Source organism: Onychomys torridus, chromosome 1, assembly GCF_903995425.1.
Source record: "Onychomys torridus chromosome 1, mOncTor1.1, whole genome shotgun sequence".
NCBI classification, from domain to species: domain Eukaryota; kingdom Metazoa; phylum Chordata; class Mammalia; order Rodentia; family Cricetidae; genus Onychomys; species Onychomys torridus.
In genome coordinates this window covers 85,770,050-85,796,566 of record NC_050443.1, presented here as the reverse complement: position 1 = coordinate 85,796,566, position 26,517 = coordinate 85,770,050, and the positions used below count along the sequence as shown (strand labels likewise).

General features: G+C 42.8%; 1 protein-coding gene across 2 annotated transcripts in view; it reads right to left on the bottom strand.

The window, feature by feature from the left end:
- LOC118584393 (synaptotagmin-9) overlaps window positions 1–16,231 on the bottom strand; it is a 176,364-nt gene extending 160,133 nt beyond the window's left edge. For both annotated transcript variants that reach the window (XM_036188606.1, XM_036188616.1), the window contains exon 1: window positions 15,789–16,231. In XM_036188606.1, coding sequence (XP_036044499.1) covers window positions 15,789–15,933 — 145 coding nt within the window. In that variant the 5' untranslated portion in view covers window positions 15,934–16,231. The remainder of the gene's footprint in view (window positions 1–15,788) is intronic.
- Between the last annotated feature and the right edge of the window lie 10,286 nt (window positions 16,232–26,517).

Here is a 26,517-nt window from a genome sequence, read left to right as displayed (position 1 = left end):
ACTTTTTTTCCTGAATAAAATATTAAAAGTGGTTCTCACATGGATTTCTCAGTCCAGTCAAATATGTTCCATGTTCCAGGAATATTTCTTGCAAGGGGAAAAGGTATTCCAAGGTGATTTATAGCTGACAAGACTCAAGTAACCATGTTATCCTCTAACCTCATGGCCCAAACTTCTGGCAGCCATATCTACTATATAGTTATCCTAAGTTATAAACAGATATTAACCATGTTACATGCTTAGTAATAAAGAAGACCAAGTTTTTCCTTATTGCTGGGATATTACAGCTACATTCTAAAGCTATTTTTTTTTTCAAATTTTATCATTCATGTTGCCAATGGGACTGTACTTTATAATATAAGGTTAATTCTCAGTATGGTTTAAAAAATTACCAATTTTCTGTAGTAAATACATTGGGACGTCTGTATTTCCTTGCCTGATATTTTATAAAAGTTTTACACAGGTGATCTGAGCATATTTTTCTTTTATAATTGGGCTGCAAAAGTCATTTCAACTCATGAAGGTTATTAATGCATGGCATTTGCAACCCTGACAGCTCATCAGGCTCAGTAGCACAGATAATTTAGGTGTCATCCTGGTGATTCCCACTCAGGTAATGAGGGCAGGAAACTTGTATCTTTGAAGATTCCCTGGGATGATTCTCATGTCCAATCCAGAGAACCACTCTGTAGAACCTCTGTATGGTAAAGGCTTCGATGCTATTCCCTGGGCACCTGCAGCAGGAGCCATATGCATCCCTGGACTTGATATATTTAAAATTAACCTCATTTTTCTTTCCTCACAATATTCCTGACTTCCAGTAGTAAGCCCTAGACATCACGTGACCATCTTCCCAGGTACAGCCACCAGACACTCAGAAGTCAGGAGCCCTCCATTTTATATCAGAGCACTGGCTATTTTGCCTCTTAAATACTTTCTAAAGTTTCTGTCTATGGCCTTAAAAGGACCCTTCAATACTTCCTCCTGAAGGAACTAACTTGCTTGTGTTTTCTCTAAAACCCCCGAGTTTTAGCTCTCCCACTGTATGACTGGCCACACCACTGCTCCCCAACTGTGCATCCTTTTCCCAGTGGTTTACTGTATTTTAGGCTGCCTCTCCCAGTCCTGGCCCAGTCCACTTGCTGGCTTTCTGTCACACTACCTAAAACCACTTTCATCACAATTCCTGGTTAATTCTTTATCTGTGTGGTCATAACACTTCCAAAACCCTAGACTCAGTACTTTGAGCCTTCCTCTTTCAATGTCTTGTCCTCCATCCTATTTCAGAACCTTATGGGATAAAAATGCCCTGGATCCTGGTCTCACCAACAGGACAGCATTTCCATCACCCCCAAAATTAGAATCACACCTCTCCTCTTCTTCAAAGCATTCCCAACAGTCATCCCCTGACAGAGCCTATGCCTGTTTACTCTCCCTCATCCTTAATTCCCCTCTTTTTTTTTTTTTTTTAAATAGCATCTCCTATAGACTCACCTTACAGCTGGGGATAACGTCAAATCGATCCTCATGTCTCTACCTCTAGGATACTAAGATTATGGGCTTTGTGCCCTATGCTTACTCTTATACAGTGCTGAAGATCAAACCCAAGGCTTCATGCATGCTAGGCAAGGACTCTAGCAATTGAGCTACATTCCCAGCCCATCCTTCATCCTCTTATATGTGTGCTTTTCTCTCCTTACTACAACGAAGTTTCCGTCACTTTAATCACTGCACGCTATGCACTCTCAACATTTCTGCTCCTCTTTCATTGTTATGCACATTCATAATTCCTGCTTAAACACAAATATCAGGGTGGCAGATGGCTTAGGGTCAGGAAGCCTGCTGCCAAGCCTGATGACCTAAGTTTGATCCCCAGGACCCATATGGTAGAGGGCAAGGACTAACTCCCAAAAGTTGTCCTCTGACCCCACATGAACATTGTGGCATACATGTAATGTTCACACACCCAGTTACACAAAATAAAAATGTAAGAAAATGAACACAAATCTTTTACTTGCATACAAACATAGCTGAATGTGGTAGGAGAGTAACACACACCCATGTAGATAAAATTTATGAAACCCACGATCACAAACCTGAAGTATTGGCCAGCAGTCACCACATCTATTCACTCTCCCATTCTCCTAGGTAATTATTATCACACTCATGTTTTCAATCCTCCACCATTTCTGATGTCAATCCTTCTCAGAAGCTTTGCTTCCTCATTCTTCCCTGTGAAGGGAAGAATAATCACAGGACGATGACTACGGGATCCCTTCCCCACAATCTACCCACTGGTCCATGGAATCTGCCTTGAATCCCGGACAAAGGGTGAAGTACTGAGAAGCATACCTCCTACCCAGTACGCCACTCCTTTCTGGTTTTCCTTCTCTCCAGCATATACATAATTCTCTGTAGTGGGTAGCTGTTCCAGCTTTGACCTTGAACACTGCCCCTAGAGTGACAACAGCAGGTAACCGCCACACCTGCCTATGACCTGCCCCTGGGGCTGACTTGCCTCATGGGGTGTGGCTGAGAGGAAGCCGCTTAAGACTCTAGGTGCCTACATGTTTGGCCCTTCTGGATACCTCATAGTCCTGGAAGCTGGATGGGACACCAAGCCAGACTTTGCCACTGGATGGTACCTCATCTCTCCCAAGATCCTATAACCAACCCCTACTGGCTGTAAGTTATCCCAGAAATAAACCTCTCTTGATTACCAGATAAATTACATGGAACTGTTGATTACAGTAATAGTTCTCTTTCTGTTATAAGTCATCTTTTCAATCTGCTTCTTTCTTGTTACAAAATTTGTTTTTTTTCTTTAGTTTTTTCTTTTCAATACACTACTTAGACATTCTCCAGCTTTCCTTTCCTTCAAAATCATTTAATTCAAGATTACCTTGAATGGGCCTCCATTTTGCCTAGTTTGGTGGTCAGCCTGGCCGCTACCTCACTTGGCCTACTAGCTATATTTCATGAAGAAGATCACTCCTATGCCTCCTGGAATCTTTCTTCATGTTTATCCACACACTCCCATGCTGTGGATATCGCTCTGTACAAATAAAATGCTGTTTGGCCAGTGGCTAGGCAGGAAGTATAGGCGGGACAAGAGAGAAGAGGATTCTGGGAAGTAGAAGGCTGGAGAGAGACACCGCCAGCCGCCGCCATGAGAAGCAACATGTAAAGACACTGGTAAGCCGCAAGCCATGGGGCAAAGTATAGATTAACAGAAATGGGTTAATTTAAGATAGAAGAAGTAGATAACAAGAAGCGTGCCACAGCCATACAGTTTGTAAACAATGTAAGTTTCTGTGTGCTTTCTTGGTTGGGTCTGAGCGACTGTGGGACTGGCGGGTGAGAGAGATTTGTCCTGACTGTGGGCCAGGCAGAAAAACTCTAACTACACTCCCATTTCTTGCTTCCTCTCCCACTGGCTGGTCCTTCCCAGTCTCCTTGTTGGTAGTTCCTCATCTCTACTAGTTGTGTGAGTTCTAGCTTCATTTACCCTTTGGTCAGTGCTGTGGTCTCAAGGTCCATTCATGTCCTGCCCTCAGGTTTACGTGTTGGAACCTGGCCACCAAGTGACAACATTAAGAAGTGAGGGCTTGCCGGTGGTGGTGGTGGTGCACGCCTTTAATCCCAGCACTCGGGAGGCAGAGGAAGGTGGATCTCTGTGAGTTTGAGGCCAGCCTGGTCTACAAAGTGAGGTCCAGGACAGCCAGGGTTGTTACAAAAATAAACCCTGTCTCAGAAATTAAATAAATAAAATAAGAACATAAGAAGTGAAGACTTTTAGATGATTAGAAAATAAGGATGGAAGGCTGGGGGTGTAGTTCAGTGGAGGGGTGCTTGCTGAGTATACACGAGGCCATGGGTTAATTCCCACTACTGCTGAATATAAAAACAAAGGCAGAGCACACAGAGATAGGATTAGAGCCACTTTTGAAGAAGCTCATGACAAATTGGGCACAGTGACACATGCCTATAATTTCCGAACTCAGGAAGTAGAGGCAGGGGGATAGAGAGTCAAAGTCATCCTTGACTAAATAGCAAGGGTGAGCCTCGACTAAACCACATAAGACTCTGTCTCAATCAATCAATCATCAATCATCAATCCATCAATCAAGGCACATTTGAGGGAACATATGGCCCCTCTACCATGTGAGTACACCTATGAGGAACAGGACCTCAGGCAATACTGACTCCTAAGGCCTAGAAGTTGGATTTCCCAGCTTCTAAAACTATAAAACATGTATGTTTGGTGTTTGGCAGTCTTCCTCCCCCATCTAGAGTAATTTTGTTATGAAAGGATGAACAGATTAATACAGTACACCCATCTAATCACTGGGCTTTAAATTTTCCCCATGTGCCTTGGGTACCTAAATAATGTTTCTGCTGTCTAGACCTCTTCCCTGAACTCCTGGGAAGTGGATCCATCTGTCAACATAAGGATATCAATCCAGCAGTCCTCCATTCTTTGTCTGGCATCAAGGGCTGTTACTTACTGTACTAGATTATTCCTATCACCTATGAGCTGTTAGTGCTCCCAGCCTAAAACATATACAAACATCTCTCAGGTCTCTCACCAGTAGCTATTTCTCCAATTTCCTTTTTTTTTTCTTTTTTTCAGAAAAGGTCTCATGCAGCCCATGCTATTACCCTTGAATTTACTACATAGCTGAAGATGACCTTGAATTTCAGATCCTTCTGCTTCTACTACCTCAGTGCTAGGATCATAGGTGTGCACTACTTTATGTAGTTTATGAAATGCCAGGAATCTCCAGAGCTTCATGAGCCTTCTATCAACTGAGCTACATACTCAGCCCTAATGATTCCTAGACTCTACAATCTGCCTGTCATTCCCTTTCTGCCCTCACTCACTGCTTGCCTATGTCACTATAACCCCACTGACCTCTGGATGACACCTGGACATGCCAGACATGCTCCTGCATCAGAACCTTTGTACCTGTCGTTCTCCTGCCTGAATGTTCTTCCCCTTGTTGCATATGTCTTATCCTCACATCTCCTTCTGACCCTGACTCATAAGCAACCTTCATTCTTTTAATTTTATTTTTCCTTAGTACACAGTAATACCTAACATACCCTGCAATTAATTTATATACAATACTTCCCCCCATCACGCATGTCCCATGAGGGAAAGCTGTTTGTTTTGTTAGCACAGTATTACTGTAGAAACTACTGCATGCATGTATGTACAACACTGTTGCTGAAGTTTTCCTGTGTCCCACCTGGCCTGTGGTCAAGACAAATCTCTCTCACTTGCCAGTCCTGCAGCGTCTCAGACCCAACAAACACACACAGGCTAATATTATTTAAAACTGCTTGGCCATTAGCTCAGGCTAACTATTGTCTAGCTCTTACACTTAAATTAACCCATAATTCTTACTTATGTTTAGCCACATGGCTTGGTACCTTTTCTCAGTTCTTCCTTCACATCTTGCTTCCTCTGTGTCTGGCTGGCAACTGCTGACTCAGCCTTCCTGTTCCCAGGATTCTCTTCTCTGCTTGTCCCACCTATACTTCCTGCCTGGCTACTGGCCAATCAGCATTTTATTTATTAACCAATCAGAGCAACACAATCACAGCATACAGAGTGATATCCACAGCACAACACTCTAAACATCTATCTATTGTATTTGGTCATAAAGTTATATAACATTTTGGTCAATAACAGACTACATATATGATAGAATCATAGTATTACAATGAGGAGAAAAACTCTTCTCTTGACTGCATAGGCGCTGTGTAAGAGACTGATCTATACCATCAGAATTGTATGGGTCTATTCTGGGTTTACAAAACAATGCAACTGCCTAATACTGCACTTCCCCAACTATTGCTCCATCACTGGCATGTGACTGCACTTACAACAGAGTCTGGCACACAGCAGATACTCAATAAACATGATGCAGATATGAACAACACCCTTAATAACCTGTATACTCAACCTTCATCCTAATTCCAGAATAATCTAATTAAGTGGTGAATCTGAACTGGGCATGGTAGCACATGCCTGTGATACCTGTATTCAGGTCAATGAAGCAAGAAGAGAGAAATAAGTTTAAGGCCAATGTGGGATATACAGTTCCAGGCTTTAAAGGGCAACACTGCAAGGCCCTTTCTCAAAGAAAACCCCAAAACAACAAAAAGAGAAGTAATCTTCTCATGTCAGCCTTTAGATGAAAGCCCTTCAGTGGTTCTGACTGCTATGATGATGCAAACTGGAATGCCTTCTGAAGGCAGGCATATCCTTTAAGTGTCAAAAGCAAAGTGTGTCAGGGGAGGGTGGGGTACAGATATGAAAGGAGATAGCCTGTTACTTGTAGGTATTCAATTCAATTATTTTTTTAAAATGTACCTATTACTTGGTTGTTCCCATATAGCGGGGAAAATAATCATCTTTACAGCATGGCTTTGTGGGCCCTGGGCAGGCCTCCCAGGCTTACTCCCTCCTCTGTTGACTCTATTGATATGGAGAAAACAGACTGTGCTTGTCTGTAGACCAGGTGACTGTAGTGCAGCTGAACATGCAGCCTTTTCATTGTTGAATAATCAGACAAGGTAGCAAGATGTCACTGTTGGCACTGCTGGAAATTATATCTGGAATCCAGATGTTGGAACCAGATGTCTAAGCTTGCTAAAGGCAGTTTTTACAACTCCATGAGGTAATTATACTTGTGTTTCAGAGGGATATGACTGGGAATCTAAAGTTGGAATCATTTAACAGAAGATTTCCTATCTGTCAGGACCTTACCTTGGACAAGAAGAAACTGCCAACCAGAACACATCTCCCTAGAAGACACGGAAGACTTGAAAAGCTACACTATAGAATTCCCCCTGCCTAGAAACTTCATGCCTCATTCTATTGTGAATGGATGCTTTGGACTCACAACAGGTCAAAGTATTTTCAGGTTTCCAGTCAGTGCCCAAGTCCATCTAGCCCCAGCCTCCCTGATTTTGACAGGCCCACAAGGACTTCTGGCCTCCCTGGACTCTGACAATGGCCCACAAGTATTTCCATGCTGGGCCAGTACTAGCAAAAATATTGTCTCATCTTTCAGCCTTCCCAACATGCACTGTACTTACTATTACAGAGGATGCATTCCCTCCTGTTTTATGGGCTTGGAAATTTCCTAGAATGCTCACTCTATCCACAAACAACAGACTTCTCTAGGAAGTCTTTAAAGACCCACTCATACCAGCTAATTACTTCTCTTTTCCTGTACTGTATTCAGTGCATGGCTCCCTTACTGCCTTTATTTATTAATTGCAGTTATTATTTTATCTCAGTTCCATAGGGGCAGTAAGCTTGTCTAATGTGTCTTTCAATTACTTGTGCCTAACCTGGTACATGGCACTTAGGAGGCACTCCATGAGTGTTTCTGAACTTAATTTTCATTAGGAAAGAGGGATCATATCAGTGTGGCTAACATAAAGGTCACATGACATAAGGGTGAAATGGGGTGAAGTCACAGATGCCTTGTATCATTCTTTCATATTCATATAAGTAAAAGCATTACATGGCACTGGAAGAGCTTTACAATGGTGGCAAGAAGACAGGGAGCGTGAGGTCATTCTCAGTAATATAGTAAGCTCAAGGCCAGCTTGGCCTACATAATACCCTGTCCCAAAAGAATTTTAAAAGGGGCTGAGGAGATAGCTCAGTGGATAAAGCACTTGCCATGTAAGCATGAGGATCTGAGTTTGAATCTCCAGAGCCTGTGTAAAGCCATATGTGGTAGTACAGGTCTAAAAAATGTAAAGTAGTGAACAAAAAGAGACCCGTCTCAAGCAAGGTAGAAGACAAGAACAGACACCAAGGTTATCCTCTGATGTTAACACATGTGCCTGTACTCACACATAAACATGTACACATATGGATCATACATTCATGTGCACACACATGCACACAGATAAAAACAGGATGCACAGTACAATGGATTGACTATAGTCTGACAATCTGAGTTAATTAAGTTACTACACAGTGCTCCCTCTGTGAGCTAATTTCATAGAACTTTTACATTTTAATAAATGCAAATTTGTAAGAAAAGCATTAAGATTCTAAAACAAAACAAAACAAAAACCAACAACACATAAGTGCACATTGTCAAGAATAAACAGAAAATTCATCTGTGAGGAACCAGTTAACCAGGCCTAACATAGTCAAAATACTCAGTTCTACCAATGACAAACTAAAAATTAAAATCACCAGGTAGCCACTTCAAACCTATTGTATCAGCAGCCTTCTGTTCATGTTGTATCTCCCATTTAGAGTGAATTTACTGTTGGTATGTAACAGTACTAAATGACATAGGTCCACTAGAAACCAATGTAAGCTCATTATTATTTCAAAAACTCCTCAAAAGAAAGCAGGGGAGGATAGATAGAAGTTCTATCTGACCTGAGCATTAATTCTGAGCATGGAGCTGTCTTAACAGACCACTCCCATTTTATCAATGAATACTAGAGAGTGAAATCTTTTGTTCAAGGTTACTAAACTAACAAGTGCAGGATTATATTCTGACTCTAAAGCTCTTGCCTAGTCCATTTTACCATACATTTTTCCTTGGGTATAGTCTTTTTGTTTGCTTCACCTAATGCTTAAAGCATTTAATGCTTACTGTTCTTGCAAGAGACCCAGCACCTACATGGTGACTCACATCTGCCTATAACCCCAGTTCTAGGGCATCCAACACTCTCCTCTAGCTTCCAGGTGTTCTTGCATGCATGTGTTGCACATAAACTCATGTAGGCACACACACACACACACACACACACACACACACACACACACAGACAGAGAGAGAGAGAGAGAGAGAGAGAGAGAGAGAGAGAGAATAAACAAATGTTTTCTTAAAAGTTGTTCCTTGGCTGTTGATACACAACTCTTTATGTAAGCCAAGCACAATGACACATACTTTAATATCAAGCACTTTGGAAGCTAACACATGAGAATCAACCTAGGTTTGAGTCCAGCCTCAGCTACCTGGTCAGAACTATAGGAGATCCAGTCTCAAAAAACGGGGAGAGGAGTTGAAGAGATGACTCAGCGGTTAGAATAATGGCTGTTTTTCCGGAGAACCTAACTAGGGTTCAATTCCCAGCACCTACATAGCATTTCACAACTCTCTGTAGCTCCAGTTCCAGGGAATCTGGCACCCTCACACAGATATACATGCAGGAAAAACACCATTCAAGACACCCACAACAGTCTTGGAATATATACATGTTAGATAGATATATAGATAGTAGATAGATAGATAGATAGATAGATAGATAGATAGATAGATAGATAGATATCCCTTTATCTAGAGATACAGCTCAGTTTGCCGGCAGTTTTTATCTGCAAGGCACAGGTCTTGAGTCCACCTCCAATACCACGCACAACAAATTCATGTGATAAAATCTATGCACTGGGTACCATGAAGGTTTCAAACATATCTTCAAAGTCTGGTCCTCTGAGGTTGCTTTGGTTTAAAGCTATATTCCTAGAGTCAATGAACAAAATACACGAAAACAAATGTAGAAACAGGCGCAGTGGTGCTTGCTTGTAATCCTGTCACCAAGGAGGTGGAGCAGGAGGGTCAGAGGTTCAAAGTCAGCTTCAGCTATACCCTGAGTTTAAGACCAGCTTGCCTAAATGATACCACCATCCCCCTCAAAACAAACAAACAAACAAATAGATGAAATAAATAAGAGAAAAATCATGATACACAGTGAGAGCTCCCAGGAAGATTAATTCCCATAGGGAAACACTTTTGTACAATTCAAGTTGTGACTTCATTTAGGATGCAGAAACATACACTCCACACTTACCCTCTCACAATGTGATTGCTCTCCTGACATTAATACACCCAGATTTCTGAACTTGGTCATCTGAAGAAGAAATGAGTGTATATTTCTTCTAAGCCAACCACATCGGAACCACACCTGCCCACACAGAAGTGCCAGGATGCCTTCCAATGATATCACCTGTGGCGCACGCGCACGCACACACACACACACACACACACACACACACACACACACAGAGAGAGAGAGAGAGAGAGAGAGAGAGAGAGAGAGAGAGAGAGAGGAGGAGAAGGGAATTTTAGGGGGAGCTCCTTCCATGCTCAGCTTCAATTTTCTTCTGGCCCACATCAAAAAGTCTGTGCCTTTGATTGTTTATTCTGAAAGAGGCACCTGGCCAGGGGCCTGCCTGTGGTGCCTGCACCAGGCTTTGCTTTTGTTTTTCTCTCTTGATAATTACCTTGTGACTAAACCACTCACTGGTCCATGTAGAGGAATCCCACAGAGATGAAAACACACTTGTTTAAATAAAATATTTATGAAGAAACCCTAAAATGTCACTGAAGTAAATGCAAATTAGACCTTCACATACTGTACACCTGATGCCACTCATTCCTTAGAAGGCTATTTCCCCATTACAATTAATATTAACTTTAAAAAATTAATCCCACTGTGCATAATTATGCCAATAACTATCCCTAAAAAGATAGTGTTTTAAGAATGATTCTTTTTAATATTTTGGAAAGTTTGACTTAAGGGTAATATTTAATCACAATGGTTACAAAGATTTTCTCTTAAAACTATATTTAATTATTATTTTCCACACATACCTCCTGATAAGAGATTTCACTATAATTCAATACACGGTTTTATTAGTGAAATTCTGTTTCTCTGATGCCAAGATAGGGTCTCATGTAGCCCAGGGTGGCCTCAAACTGACTATGTAGCTGAGGCTGGCCTTGAACTCTTGATCTCATGTCTCTAGCCACCAAGTGCTGGGATTGCAGTTACATGATATATGTCACCACATTTAGTTTTTGATGTATTTTTTCCTTAAAAGTAGATTGGCATGATAAAGTCTTGTGACACTTCTTAAAAGTCTTCAAGATAAACACTTGGCAAAATATTATCAAAAGCAAGTTATGGATCAGCTGATATGGGTACTAGCTATACAAAGGCAACAGTCAAATTCTCCTGGGTCTTTAAACCACTTTTTTTTCATACTATTCAGTAAGGAAACATGAGCCTATAAGAGTTAGGTGGAGTTTACTTTCATCTATGGTCACAAGAGTTGTCCTCTACCTGACTGTGAGTCAGAATCAACCAAGAAATGTAAGGAGTATACTATACCAATCCCAGGTACCACCACACCTGGGACTTTGGTTTAACTGGTATAGGATAGAGCCCAATCATTGTTAGGTTTTGGTTGTTATTTTTCTTTCTGTTTGATCCTTTTAAGTATTTCTAATACTTAGCCAAAGTAGAAAACCATGTAGGTGAGGCTCTCTATATATTATAGTAGCATTTAGCTGGAAGGAAGGGTTGTTAATAATATGACATGACATTAAAGCTATGCTTCACACCTGAGCTGGCAAATAAACATTTTCTAGGCCTTTCTTTGGTACGGATGATGAAAATATGCAGAAAACCCTCCAGAACAGGACAGTGGACCATGAACAGAAAACTAATATTAGATAAAGAATTCATAACCAAAATAGTAAAGTGACTCTAACTATACACAGTTTAACCTACACTTGGGGGATTTAATGCACTATACACATTCAGCACAGAGAAAACAGGTGTCTGTTGTGGATATTTACGAACTCTCCACTGACAATGACTTCTGAGTTCTGTGTTCAGTCAGCTCCCTGTGTCAAAGGTCTCCACATCCATGGATTTAAACAACTGTAGATCAAAAATGTTTGGGAGGGGGATATATCTGCATTGACCATGGACAGACTTTTTTCCCCATTAGTCTGTAAATAACACAGTTAACAACTGACATTCCATGTACATTCTTAGTTATCAAAATGAACAGATTATTCAGAGTTCATGGGAGCATATACATAGGTTACATGCAAACAATAAATCATTTTGTATGAAAGCCTGAACATACTCAGATTCTAGGATCATGGGAGCCTTGAACTAATGTCCTTCAGATACTAAAGGACACCTGTAAATGTGATATGACTGATTAACATGCTACTTTGACTTAAGCCCAACTCTTTCTGTAAGTGAACAGCAGGGCCATGGGCTAGCTTGTTTCTGCATTTCACTTTCCCTATATATGCCAATCATTTTGACCATGCTCCTTGAACTTGAATTAAGAATCACGCAAAAGCAAAGGTGTATATTCAGTAAGTATGGAGCAGGTCCGGGATCTTATATGTCTTTCAAGTACCGAGATGTGCTCCTGGAACAAGATAAATGCTTTGAGCAGCAGTAACTCAGAAGATTGTTAAGAGTTCCAAGTGAATTGAGCTACACAAGGCATCCTTAAAGCCCCACCAATGTCCTACAGAGCAGAGACAACGGGAATTATAAAACATGTTTGAAACTAGGAAGTGCATTCCAGCAACCTGTTTTTTCTAGATGTAAAAACAATGGGCACAGAACTCCAATCCCTTCCCTCCTAACAGCCAAAGATGCAGAATGGAGAAAAAAATTGTGACATTCAAGATCAATGAAGACTGGGGGTGTAGCTCAGTGGTGGGTTCAGTCCCTAGTGTGACAACAATAGCTCACTGAGAAGCTCAGAGGGTTTTCAATTCCCTAGAAAAGAAAACCTGCAAAACAGTAAATGCACCTCACCCCTAGTCAGCCTCTTGACAGTGAAGTCTCCAGTTACAAACTGAGCATCACCAATGGTAATGTTAGGGGCCATCAGCTGCAGACCAGCTTGGCTAACTAAAGAGGCATGGCACACTCAGTTACGTACAAAAAGCTAGACACCAAAGAGACCCTTCCTACTTTCCCTCCCTACTTAAAGCCTCTTCCTGAAACCTGCTGCTGCTGCTCGGTAAATGGAGTTGCTTAGGTCAGAAGGTCTGCAACTCATCCTCAGCTCTTTTCATCTTCCTGATATCACCTGTCAACAAATACTGGTGGTACCTTCAAAGTGGTCTGTAATCATTACATCTCAGAGCCTCCATTAGGACCATGTTGAACTTGCACGTCTTCCTGGACTTCTGAAACAGATCACTAACACATCTATCTGTCTTCACCCTTGCTCTCCTATTTTCTCAGCATGGCAGTCTGGCTGCCACCTCTCTAACAACTTCTAATGTTCATATCTCATTCAGAGTAAAAAGCAAGGCCCTTCTAACAGTTTACAAGACATTACATGATCTGACCCATTCAACCCTTGACCAGATTTCTTTCCATGCTCCACCTCCAGCCACCCTTGAAGCCAGTGTTTCTTAAATCACTGCAACAATGCTCCTGCCTCAGAACCTTTCTATATGCTCTTCCTGTTGCCTCAAGTACACTGGCTTGTGAAACAGCCTTACCTCCTCTTGAAAAAGGAGGGGAAAACATCCTATATGCGAAGTTACTCTGCTGCAAATTACTTGTTTTCTCCTTTTATAACTAAAATCTTTAATGGAGCTTGAGAAAACAGCTACCATGGGGTAGCCATGGATAGGCATCAGGCACAGAAGGCTGGAACATAATATTCAGGTGGATTCTTGCACAGAGCAGGAAATCACCCATTTACAGAGAGAACTCTCTGGGGATCATCAGGGCAGCTGCACATGGTTGTTCTGGGCCACACTATCCAACAGCAGGGGCACTGTTCACTTAACATTGTGCAGTGTGGCCTGTCCAGGCACTCAGCTTTTAGGGCTCAGAGATTAAGGGCACTCTTGGCTTGCACAAACAGCTTCAGAAGAATGGATGTAAAGCCATGTGATGTATGTAAGAATTACTGTGAGCAAGGTGAGGAAGGAGGGAAACAGGGAGATCTGGACTGAGCGGAGATGCCTTGATAGAGAGGGTGGCATGCTAAATGCCACCTATCTTTCACTTGCAGGGCTCATCTCTTGTCTCATGCTCAGGCTACTTCCGGACATGAGGGAAGGAGCCAGAGGGGCAGGAGCCACTTCAAAGCCATGTGCCCTAGTTTAAGCAAAACACAGCTTTCAAGAAGTAAGAGAGCAGCAAGGCAGTCTCTCAGAAAAGCAGTTTCCCAGCCAAGGAGCCAGAATTCCTCCTGTGAGGAGTATTCCATGGGACTCTTCCCCCAGGTCCACCCACTGTGGGAACTGGGAGAACCTGGACACATAGAAAGCAGTCCCTCATTAAAGGGAAGAGGCAGAAAATTGACCAAAAAAGACTTGGCATTTAAACCCCAATTCAGAGACAGGCTACATTCCCCCTTCTTCTGTAAAGCCAAAGATGACAGCTTGTCTGAGATAACAAGGAAAACCTACCACACAGGGGCAGGAACCCAGAGAAAGGTTTCAGCACTCCCATGTGCTTTGGGAAAATGTGTTAATGATGGGCTTGGTCCTGATACGTACACACAGAACACCCCCACACTTGAGGCATCTTTATGGGACTCCTGTTGGTGAGGTGAGGCGCTCTCATTCATATCTGTGGTCTGTGAGGCACATTTTCATCCAGCAAGGAGCCTCACACAGAATAGACAACCAAGCCTCCTAGGAAATCACTGGAATCTGTATTTCTCCACTTAATTCTCCCTTTTGTAATAAAACATTAGAGATCATTTGAGAAGCTTATTAATGTAACCACAGGCATGGAAAAATAAAGCCTTAGAATACAAAAAAATGTGACCAAGTTTTAACGCCTGCCTTCTCCACACACATTTAGACTATTTTTATTAAAGGTAGGCTATTTAAGTCAGCTGGCTCCTCTTTGAGAGTCAGGTAATTCTCTATCCTTTGGGTAAATGTATTTTTATATCATGAACTGGCAAAAAAAAAAAGAGAAATACTCGTGCATAATAGTTTGCACAGCAATAGCTTATTGCCAATGTTTACACACATGAACATCAGGCAAAGGTCATTCTCTCATCCCATTTTAACAATCCAATCACAATATGCCTTTTAAATTTTAAAACACTTATACTGGAGAAACATTTGAGAATGTGAGTCCTCTAGCTGAGACGGCACTTAGGAAACGGTGGAAAGGAGTGCATCTTCTGTTGACCAGTGGTGAATGAGAGAACAGTGGGGCCCAGGGCAGTTGAAAAAGCAAAGTGCTAAAAGAAAACGCCTTCTTCTAATCTTAATTGGTCAGATGCCAAAGAAAATGAACTTTCCAAAGTTAGGAGCCTCATAACTTTCACTAGGACAACTGCCAGCTCCATAAGATACTGCCAGAAGCCCACCACTCTAGTGTGCCAGGCTGCAGCAGCGGGACAAATTGGGAACTGAGGCCTCAGCGTCTGCACACCTTGTGACATACATGGAAAGAGTTCAGGCCCAGCTGTCCCAGACATGAGGCTCCTCCGGAGCCCGACCTCAGGCAAGATCTTATCCCGCCCTTCTCACCCCAGAGCAGGGAGAGGAACTAGGCATTCAGGCTGAGCAGCTCCTGGTGGGAATCAGCTGCAGTTCGGCTGTAACCAACTCCCAACTTCCCAGAGTTTCCTTGGCTCTTCGATCCCTTTCCCAGCTCCGAGGCCTCCGCGGCCTCCCCTAGCTCTCCGGCGCCAGCGCGTGAGGCAGCAGGCGCAGCCTGGAGCTCAGGAGCCGCCCCCAGGAGCAAAGCGCAGGTGACGGGCGTGGTTCCTCCAAGCCTGCCCCAGCCCACCCAGGCTCGGCCTCCGCGCAGCAGCCTCCGCCCGGTTCCAGCATCAGGCCAAGGTGCGCTGCTTTTGGAGACCTCCTTGGGCTCAATGGACACCCCCTGCACTCCATCAGTCTGCTTTGCTCCCACGGCTCAGGCCCTGGCGCGGCCCCAAGTCCCCATCCCAGGGCCCTCGGGTCGCGCCGGGCGGCGGCGGCGCTTACCTGGGTCGCGGAGCCGGGGTCTGGTACGGTCCCGCAGGTGGTAGATGAAATCTTGGCAGCTGTCGTGCTCCAGGGCCCCTCGGGCACAGAGCTCGGCCAGCAGCTGCAGCGCCTGGTGACAGAGCGCGTCCCTGGCCCCGGGCATCGCCCCCCCGCATCCTCGGACCGCGCCGGGCAGGCGGGCGCGGGAGAAAGCCCTCCGCCTGCCAGCTCAGAGCCTCTGCCACCGCCGCCGGCCGGTCCGCGCTCCCAGCCTGAGCCGCAGCGCCAGCCGGCCGGCCTCCCACCGGTTGCATGCAGCTCTCCGCTAGTCACTCGCTCCGGCTTTCTCGTCTCCCGCGCGGCCCTTCGTTCCTCCCCCGGCGCGGAAGGGAGGCGGCGCCGCACAGCCCCGCGCGCTCCTCCGCGCTCCGCCCGCTACTCGCTGCCGCCGCCGGGGGCGGGGCCGGGTCAGGGGTGCGCGCTGAGGACTGGGGGATCGCTCCCGCCTCAAAGCAGACGCGCCTACGGGAGCAGGGGGCGGGGGGAGAGACGGGGCCGCTTGTCCGCCTCAGAAGGAGCGCTTGATTCCGTTCCGGACCCCAGGCTCCAAGTGGCCGCACCCAGACTCAGGGAGTGCTAGCCGGTACTCGTGCCAGAGCTCTTGGCACCCCATTCCTCCGCCCAGATGCAAACCTAGCATCCCCCGACAGCCCCTCCCCCTCCCGGCCTCTGGAGCCCCGCGTGGGTCTAATGCGTGTTCTTGGGTGTGTGAAGCGAAGGTTCGGGGGTGGACCACACCCGCCGAGATCTCAGTACCTTCTTTGAACTTGGAAAGAGCGGTCTAAGGAGAAACCGCGGGCCTAAGGACATCACGCGCCCAAGTGCGAGGTTTGAAACCAAGATTTGCCAACAAACAATGGATGTCCAGCGCGGCGGTGATTTGGAGAAGGTGGAGGCGCTGATCAAAAGTGAGGGCGGATGCATGACCCCCTGGGAAAGACGCTGAGGCTCACCTGGAGCTTCACAGGTCCTGATGGGTTTTCTAAGCAGCTGATTGGAAAGGCAAGGGTTGCCAGCTTTTCCCTAGCACAGGAGGATCCAGAGTTTGTGGATGTTTGGGAAGACCTCCATCACTTGTCATCTACCCATCCCTTCAGTTTTTTAGGCACTAAGCCCAGAAAAAACCACGAATTATTGAGCTTGTTTGTGTGCACGAGGCACTGTGCCACAACCTTTTGTATAATTTCTAGATAGCCTTGAACGTGTGTGTGTGTGTGTGTGTGTGTGTGTGTGTTACCTGTGTGTTGTCACTGGAAAAGCAGACCCAGAGAGGTGCTAGTTGCCCAAGGAACTAGTCTCTCTCCCTCTCTCCCTCTCTCCCTCTCTCCCTCTCTCCCTCTCTCCCTCTCTCCCTCTCTCCCTCTCTCCCTCTCTCCCTCTCTCCCTCTCCCTCCCTCGGGGCTGCTTCCCTCCACCCTTTTCCCTTCTCTCTCCCTCTCTTCCCCACCCTCACCCCTCTTACATATTTAGATAATCCTGATGTTAAACATCCTTCTAGAACAATTAAGTAGGACCCTTAGCCATAAGGTTGTGCTGTCTCTGAGAATGTCTGATAGAAATCTTTTGCACACAGAGGTAATATAGGATCCCAGAGAATATTTGCTCAACAGACAAAATCGGAAGTTCTGTGGTGAGTGGTGCTAAGCTTTGTGGAGTAATGGAGAATGGACAACTGTAGTTATAAAGGTAACTCCAAAGAGCTGTGAAAAGACAGGTCTATCCTTATATTTTTCTTATTTTCTATGTTTATTTTTTTCTAGTTTTAAAACTTTTTTGTTAAGCCGGGCAGTAGTGGCGCATGCCTTTAATCCCAGCACTCAGAGGCAGGCACATCTCTGTGAGTTCTAGGCCAGCTTGGTCTACAGAGAGAGTTCCAGAACAACCAGAGTTACACAGAAAAACCCTGTCTCGAAAAACCCAAAACAACAACAACAACAAAAATAAACAAAGCCTATTTTGTTAAAAATAAGGCGTAGGGGCTGGGATGAAGATCAGTCGGTAGAGTGCTTGCCTACCATACTCAAGGGTCTGGATTTCATCCCTGGTCCAATGGACTCAGCATAGTGGCACATGCCTATAATCCCAGGATTCAAGACAGTAGAGGAAGGAAGAGCCGAAGTTCAACTACATAATGACTTTGAAGAAACCTGGGCTACACCATGTCTCAAACAACACCTAAGACAAAACATCTGTGAAAACATTGTGAAACCAACTGAGAAAGAGTACCTGGGGAAGACTGAGCAGGTGGTCCTCCTCCAAAGGAGGGGACACTTGTGTGGGGGGCAAGACAGGGGAGGTGACACAGACTGGAGGGTGGTGTATGAACAGGGAAGGTGCCTGTTAAAGCCAGTAGCCATGTAACTCTTATGCCGTGATGTCAGAAAGTAGCTGAAAACTTTAAATTCAGTTAAGCAGTGATTTGAAGAGACCAAACCCTGGAGACAACCTTGACCAGACAAGAGGCAATGGCTAAAATGCCAGAAACACTCAAATTTGAAAGACATTTCAAATGTTAACAGAAATTTTAAGAGCAGAGTTGGTTCTATAGCTCAAATTTGTAATTCTGGTCCTCAGAAAGGTGGAGGCAGGAGGATTCATTTGAGTTCAAAGCCAGCCAGGTCTACATAGCAAGGTCCAGGCTAACCAGAGTTACCTGATAAGGCTCAAAACACAAAACAAACAGAATAAAGCAGGTTACACCCTAAAATAAACCAGAATCTAAACCAAAACACAAAACATTCCTTCAAGTCTCTCGAAGTTTCAAAGGCATACCTGGGACATCTGAGTCTCTAAAGGCACCTAGAATGCTAGCCTAGATTTCAATGACAGGAGTCTATCAGTCATTAATGGGAATAGAAACAGTTGCCACATTGAAGTTACTCCCACAAAAAACGCTGAATAGGAGATAACTTTGGCATTTAAAATGTGACTCCACAAAAGTACTGAAAAGGAGCAATTAGAAAATTTAGAAGGAAATTTACAAAAGTACAAGAAAGAGTGTTTCATAGAATTGACTACAACTGTCAATTTTAGAGTTTGAAGGCAGAGGGAAAGCTCAGATGTGTTCTTAGATCTGGACATCCTGGTGCATGCTAATATTTACCACCCATGGGAGGTAGAGGCAGGAGAATCAGGAGTTTGAGGCCAGCTTGGTCTACTGTCTGAAAAAACAAAACAAAACAAAACAAAAAACCCAAATTTTTTTTTCTCATTGAACTTGTTTTAATGACTCTCAGAATTCTCTGACAGATTTCTGATTAAGTTGTTTATCTTGACAGTAAGGAATAGCTCTCTACTTGGACTTAACACCTACTCAACAAGAGTGGTACCATGCCAAGTAGTGGAAACTTAGCTAACTACTCAGTGCTTGTGAAAAGTGAAATCATGCTTAGCAGAGGAGAATCTACAACCACTAATTTACTAAACCAGCACAATCCTTAACAACAGTCTATAAACATTTGTCCTTATAACCACAGATAAGTGTAGTCTTCACCCCTCATCAAGGAAACTCCTCTTTGCAACAGACAGAAACCACTACAGAATCAAATGCAGAATTGTAGAGCTCCAACTTATACATCTACAAAGTATTCCCACATCTAAGGCTCAGGGACCACTGCAGAAGAGAGTCATCAAGATTGTAAGAGCCAAAGAATCAGGGTTTTTGTTGTGAGATTGTGTCTCCTAGCAACATCAGAAGCTTTGATGGTGAAGTCTCACCAACAAGACCTCCCCAGTGTGAACTGAACAAGGATGACATCAATGGACATGCCAAACTTGGTAGGGAAGAGTCCACTAGGCCTCACCCCTCTACAAAGAACTACAAGCCAATGAGTAAAGCTAAGAGCAGTTTGCCCAGTGTCAAACAGTCAGCCATGAAAACATACATACAAGTAATCTTATATGGACTCAACAGGTTATAATTAGGAATATGTGTGTGTGTGTGTGTGTGTGTGTGTGTGTGTGTGTGTGTATTTATATGTATAAATATATAATGCATGTAATAACAATTAGTGAAAAAAAGAGGTCATGAAATGGAAGGAGAGTAGAAGGGGTATATGAAAGGACTTGGAGGAAGGAAAAAGAAGGAAGAAATGTAATTAAATTATAATCCCCAAAACAAACAAACAAAAATACTGGTTTTAAAAACTAATAACTTAAAGCTGCCACACATGCACAATACCACCAGTTTCAGAGACATCCTGCGGGGGGCAGTTACAGACATGTGAGTTGATGAGTTGGTGGCAGGATACAATTCAAAGCTCCCGGTAGTGTGGCTCTACCATCACCACCATCTTTATGGGTGACTTTCCATCCTTTAAACCAAGGCATATTGGCACTTGTCTCCAGCATGTTGTCACCATTCCAAGTAGAATTTGGCACAAATGCTACTATGTCAGGGTTGTGGCCAATTTTCTTAAAGTAGATGCTGACTTCAGGCTTTAGTGTGACTCCATGGAATCCACTTTGTTAACACCAACAGTTAGCTGTTTCACACAGTGTGTAAGCCAGTGTGTAAGGGCATACTCACAGGTTTGCCCATTCATGGAAAAAACAGCATCAAAATTCACCACCACCAGCACAACAATCTGTAATCATGTTTTGTTTTGTTTGTTTTTTAATAAAGCAACTGTGTCTGGTGGCATCAATGATATTCACATAATGTTTGCTGCTCTCAAATTTCCATAGGGAGATGTCAATAGTGATACCAAACTCACACTCGACTTTCAGTTTGTCCAAGACCCAGCCATACTTGAAAGAGCCTTTTCCCATCTCACTGGCTCTCTTTTCAAACTTTTCAGTGGTTCCTATCAAGTCTACCACATTGTAGATCAGATGGCCTATAGTGTACTTGCCCAAATCTACGTGTGCAATGAAAACAAGGTTGACATCTTTTTCTTTCCCATTTCATTTCAAGGTACCAGTGGTTTTCACAACACTCACATTCTGATGGTAAACCTTTTGCAAAACAAAATAAAATGAAACACAAAATTTTTTTAAATAAATTCAAAACAAGTATCCTTGGGATGTAACAGATTCTAAGACATTCAAGAAGTAAAATAGTTACTAAGCAACCAGCATCTTGCAAGTTAAAATGTTTATATCTGAAGTTTATCAGATAATATTAATATATGCACAATTGAATTGTTACTGATATTACCTAAAGCAATACATTTAAATCTATTAATGCACAAGTAAATGCACTTTGAATTGTGCTATTGACTATGATGGTGTGTGTGTGTCTGTGTGTGTGTGTGTGTGTGTGTGTGTGAGTGTGTGTGTGTGTGTGTGTGTATACATTTATACATAGATAGACACACAGACAGACAGATAGATAGATATAAGCAGATAGAATCTGCCTGATAGGTAGTCTCAGACAGCCCAGGACAACCTTGAACTCACCAGGTTAACAAGAATGACCCTCCTGCATTTGCCTCTAGAATGCTTAGCTTACTGATGTGCTCTACCATGCCCAATCTTATATCTTTTTCTTATTGCTGTTTCATGCTCACTGTAATGTTCTTGGTACAAAACATATTTCTTAATCTGCTATTCATAGCATCCCAAACTGGAAGATGTCATGAGCATTTTCATTCAAGAATAGACTATACCGCAACAGAAAAATTCTTATCACTCAAGTGGTGTCTTAGCTATAAAAATGTTGCAGCCCACTGTATTGCTCATTTTGGCAATGTTGGCATAAACAAACCTACTTATATTGCTAGTTACATAAAAGTAGAGGGTGCACAATTATGTATAGTATATAATGCTTACCAAGTTTAAAAGTGACTGTTACTAATTTATATGTATACTATATTCTATGTCATTTAGGACTTAGATACTTCTACTTATTAAAATAGTTAGCTGTCACACAGCCTCAAAGCAGGCCCTACAGGAGATGTTCCAGAAGAAGGTATTGTTAGGATAGAATGACAACCCCACACCCATCACTGTTATAAATATCTAATAGAAGCCATGATATTGATGACCATGAACTTGGGAGTGTTTGGGCTAAAATGTGCTTATGCATGTCTTTGAGCTTCATAGTGGGTTCCATGCCAGCCTGACTCAAAAAGAAAGTTTACTGAAAAAAAATAAGTATAATATTTTCTGGGGTAGAAAAGTCATCAGTGCTCTTACTCAGATGTTAACTTGAATATCAATCTGCCAGACAAGATGTGCCCATTGGTGTAACAGGGACACAACTGTTATGGGAGTAACCAACTACTTTCTGTTTGGATTTGAGATCCACACTCCACAGGAAGAATTCCTGCGTGGTAATGTAAAGTCCTGGCTTAGAAAATCAGAGGACTTAGGGAAGAACATAAAACTTGTGTTGTGTTGAAAAAACATGATGTCAAGCTGCCTTCTATGTATTTGTGTTTATATCCATAAATTAGTGCTGCTCAGCTTTGGTCACAGAACCTTCTGTTTACCATGGGCAGTGGTTAATGCAGAAACTCATAACTTGCCAAAGTGCTGAGAATGAGTGACTATGAGTGCTCAGCCCTAAGTGGAACATCTGTAACACCCCTCCAAAATTCAAAGAACATCAGGAAGAGTGGAAGGAAAGAATCTAAAAGCCAAAATATTGAAAGGGGTGCTATGAAGTGCTGTCCTTTGGACATGACCTGGCAGTTGTATCCATGAACACACAGCAACTGTAGCTACCCAAGCGATGTTTATACAAGACTAGATCCATCAACATTCCTTCATGGATGGGCAAGGAGCTCATGAGACCCCCATCCTTCCCTAAGGAGCTTTAGGAAGTTCCTGCTTGTGAGGGGGAGATAAGGAGTAATATTCCTCAGGGGTATAGTCACTGATAAGTAGCCCTTCCTCAAGTAAATATCTACCAGTCCTATACATCTATACTCATGCAAGAAACCCTAATTAAATGTAGTCTCTCTGTCTCTGTCTCTGTCTTTCTGTCTCTCTCACACACACAAGCATGTGCATACACACACAGAAAAATGAAAATAGAAGATAAAGTTGCTTGGAAGAACAAGTGGTTCAGTAAGGAAGAAGAAAATATGAGAGAGGCTAGGTAACAGGGACAACATGATCAATATACATATAGGAATGAAATTGTAGGAGAATAAATGAATGCATTTTTTTAAGAAAAGGATTCTGGTTCCTGAGATTCACACTGGCCTACAAAATTATTTCTTTAAAAGTATCCCAAACTCACACGGAAAGGTTATTTCCACTGTAATGGTATTATGAAATGGGAGCACAGAGAGGTGATCAGATTCAGAGGGCTGAGGATGGAATCAATGTCATTATCAAGGGATGAGTGGGCCTCTTTGATTTCTTTGTCTTTTCACCCTTTTCCATGTCATGACAGCACGGAGGCCCCTGCCTTCCACTTGGGCTCCCCAGCCTCCAGAATGACGAGAATTTCTGGTAATTTGGAGTGATTGGATCTTTCGGCAGCATATGATGGCACTTGCCTGTAAACTGCAGGAAGCCTGTGGCTATCTTGGACTACTTGAGATTACACAGTCAGTCAACAAATGAAAAAAAAAAAATAGACTTTCTGTCTAAGTTCTCCTCTCAGAGCAACATCACACAGATAGACCAGTGGTGTTGCTGCTGCAAATGCTTCTGAAGATGAAGCTTAAGAACTTTTAGTTTGCATGCTCATGAAAGGCACCTTTGGAAAAAGGTAGTTGGTGGCAGCTATGGCACCCTCTTGGTGATGTCATTATAGCTGATAGTTCTTAAGCATTTGTTACATACCATGTACTTTACACATTACTGCATTTCACCTACATTAGCCCTCCATTTTGTATGTGAGGAAAGAAGCACAGAAAGATTCAGTAGCTTAATCTTGACAGCCAAGATTCACATTAAAGAATGCTTGGCCCCAGAGCCTATGTTTTCTTTTGAGGACGTTGTTTATTTTTGTTTTTATGTGAAAGAGTCTTGTGTGGCTGAGGCTGGCTTTGACCTTCTGATTCTTCTTCCCTTACTTGTAACCTTGAATGCTGGTATTACAAGAGTGAGCCACCACACCCAGATAGAATGTTTTGTATGCCACACTGTTACATACAAAACTTTGTACCCAGAGGTACTTTTACCTCCAGGGTGAAAGTACCCAGTATCTTTACTCTTCAGCTGAGATTTCCCAAGTCTCTTATCAACTTGTCCCTTGTCTACTACATGACTTCATTTGCTGAAAATCCTTTCTGAAATGTGGTGCCTTAGCTGAACCCAGCAAGCCAGTGTCAGGCAGCATTTCTGGTGTCACCCAACATGTGTTGCTGTGTCTCCTGCCTCCTTTGGGCCTCAGTCTTCTACTTTGCTGCATGGATGGCAGTACCCTGGATGCAGCAGATAAAACCCTTCATGTCCCATGTGTCTTTCATGCTGTTCATTGATCATATCCTGCTACCCACAATGCTGACCTTGTGTGAAACCAAAGAGGTGATGCCTTGATGAGTGGTTAAGACTCAAGAGTGTTGGGTGCCTAATGACAGAAGTTCCATCAATCACAATTTCTGCTGATTCAGTTCTTTGCCAGATAGTTGCTTTATACAAAAGGAAATAAGATCCAGAGCTATCTTCTAATGATTAGCACTGGCCTGAAGTACTCACAAACCTCCTCCTCATTCATTATCACACTTGCCTCTGAGCCTAACATGCAGTTCACCTTGACCAAGAGATTTGCAATGACTTGGAGCTCATGTTCTGTGACACCTGCTTTCTCATGTTGGTCGTTAGTCTCCTTTGAAAGCTGTTAGCTTCATCCTTTCCTGTTTGGGTAAATTTTTCTTGAGATGATATAGAAGCTATTGGAAACTTGGTAGTAACTACTTGGTCCCTCTGAGTGTTCTCATTAGCTATTATTCCAAGGAGAGGATTGTTCTACTATGTTCAAGATACTTATTCCTCCTGCCTGGATTGTGTGAGTTTCTTCTTGGTTTTATGTTTTATAGCTACAATTTTGTAACTACCATTTCCTTCACTTTAAAGGAAGCAGAGTCTTATTAGGTCTATCATTTAAAAGCCACATGTAGAGAGAACCATGAGAGGCCTGAAGGCAAAGCACTGGGCCCCAGGCCTGGCACTCTTTTACTGTTTATTCTCTGTGGTCACACAGGTTTGTGTTTGTTCATTTGTTCATAATGAGGCCAAGGAGGGAGCAGAAGTCAAATTTCTGGATTTCATCTCTCTCCAACATCAGATAAAAATCATTTTTTGATATAAAATTTCATGCAGCCCAGGTTGTCCTTAAATTCATTATGCAACAGAAGATGACCTTGAATTCTGATGGGCCTGCCTCCTACAGCTGGGATTACAGTCTTGTAATTAGTTTCTGATTTATGCTGTACTAGTAAACATCCTGCATGCTAGGCAAGAGCTCTACCACATCCCTACCTCCAGGTCCCAAATAAATAACTTTACTTTAAAAATACTGTTTAAAAAATGTGTGTGTGTGTGTGTGTGTGTGTGTGTGTGTGTGTGTGTGTGTGTTTTAAACAGTGCTCATGTAGCCCAAGCTGACCCTAAGGTTGCTGTGTAGCTGCCCAGGATGACCTCCTGCCTCTATCTCCCAAATTCTGGGATTACAAGCATGGTATACCTTTTCTAGCTTTTCCTATCACTTTTATTACTTTTTCTCAAAACCTGTGTTTATTTTATAATTTAAAATTATTTCTTTTTTGAGATTAATATAATTATATTGTTAAAATACTTTGAGTAATTTATAGTATTATATTTGCCTCATTTCTACTCCTTGTCCTCTCCTCCAACTCCTCCCATGTTCCAGCTCTACTCTTTCTCAACTCCATGGTCTCTTATTTTTTAATTATTATTGTTACCTAAATATATGTAACAAAGTATATATGAATGTGTGTGTATATATATGAATGTATTTATGCAACCAATTGAGTCCACTTAGTGTTGCTTGTGTGTATCATTTTAGTTCTGACTACTTGGGATTAGATAACCAATCAGGGGGATTGTCCCTGGAGAAGACTGATTTCTCCTCTCCCCACAGTCCTTAATTGACTATAGCTCTTCATCTAGGGGCGGGGCCCCCTGCAATTTCCCCATCCACTGATATTGTTGTTAAGCAAATCTTGTTAAAGCAGTCCCACTGTTGGGGTTTCCTGGGTGCAGTTTCCCTGTCACCGTACAGCAGACATGCTGGAGCTCTGCTTCCTGCAACTTTTCCTCCCCCTCTTCTGCAGTGTGCCCCGAGTCTTAGGTGTAGAGCTTGCAAAGGAGATGTACCAGCTGGGGTTTGGTACCTCACAGGCTGTTGTTTTCTCACTTTGACCAGTTGTGGATTTCTGTAATGGTCTCTGTGTGCTGTAGAAAGAAACTTCTTTGATGATGGTAGAGAGCTACACTCCTCAAGAAAGTCTGGAGCAGGAACTGCATGACCAGAGCTGTGCTGGGGGAGTGGAATCCTCCTGATCACATTTAATCAGCCAATTCAACCAGTGTTCAGTGAGTGCCCAATAAATGCAAAGGTTTTTTGTTTTGTTTTAAATATAACTTCTGTGTTGGACTTTGAATTCCACAATAAATAGGTTTTCTTCTTATATCCCACATGAATTAATTATGCAAAATCTTTGCTTCCTTACCTCAAAAATATTTTCTAAATATATATAAAACCTTTATCCTCTTGGTATTATTCTTTATCTCTATTGAAAACTTTCTTGCTACCCCCTCTTAA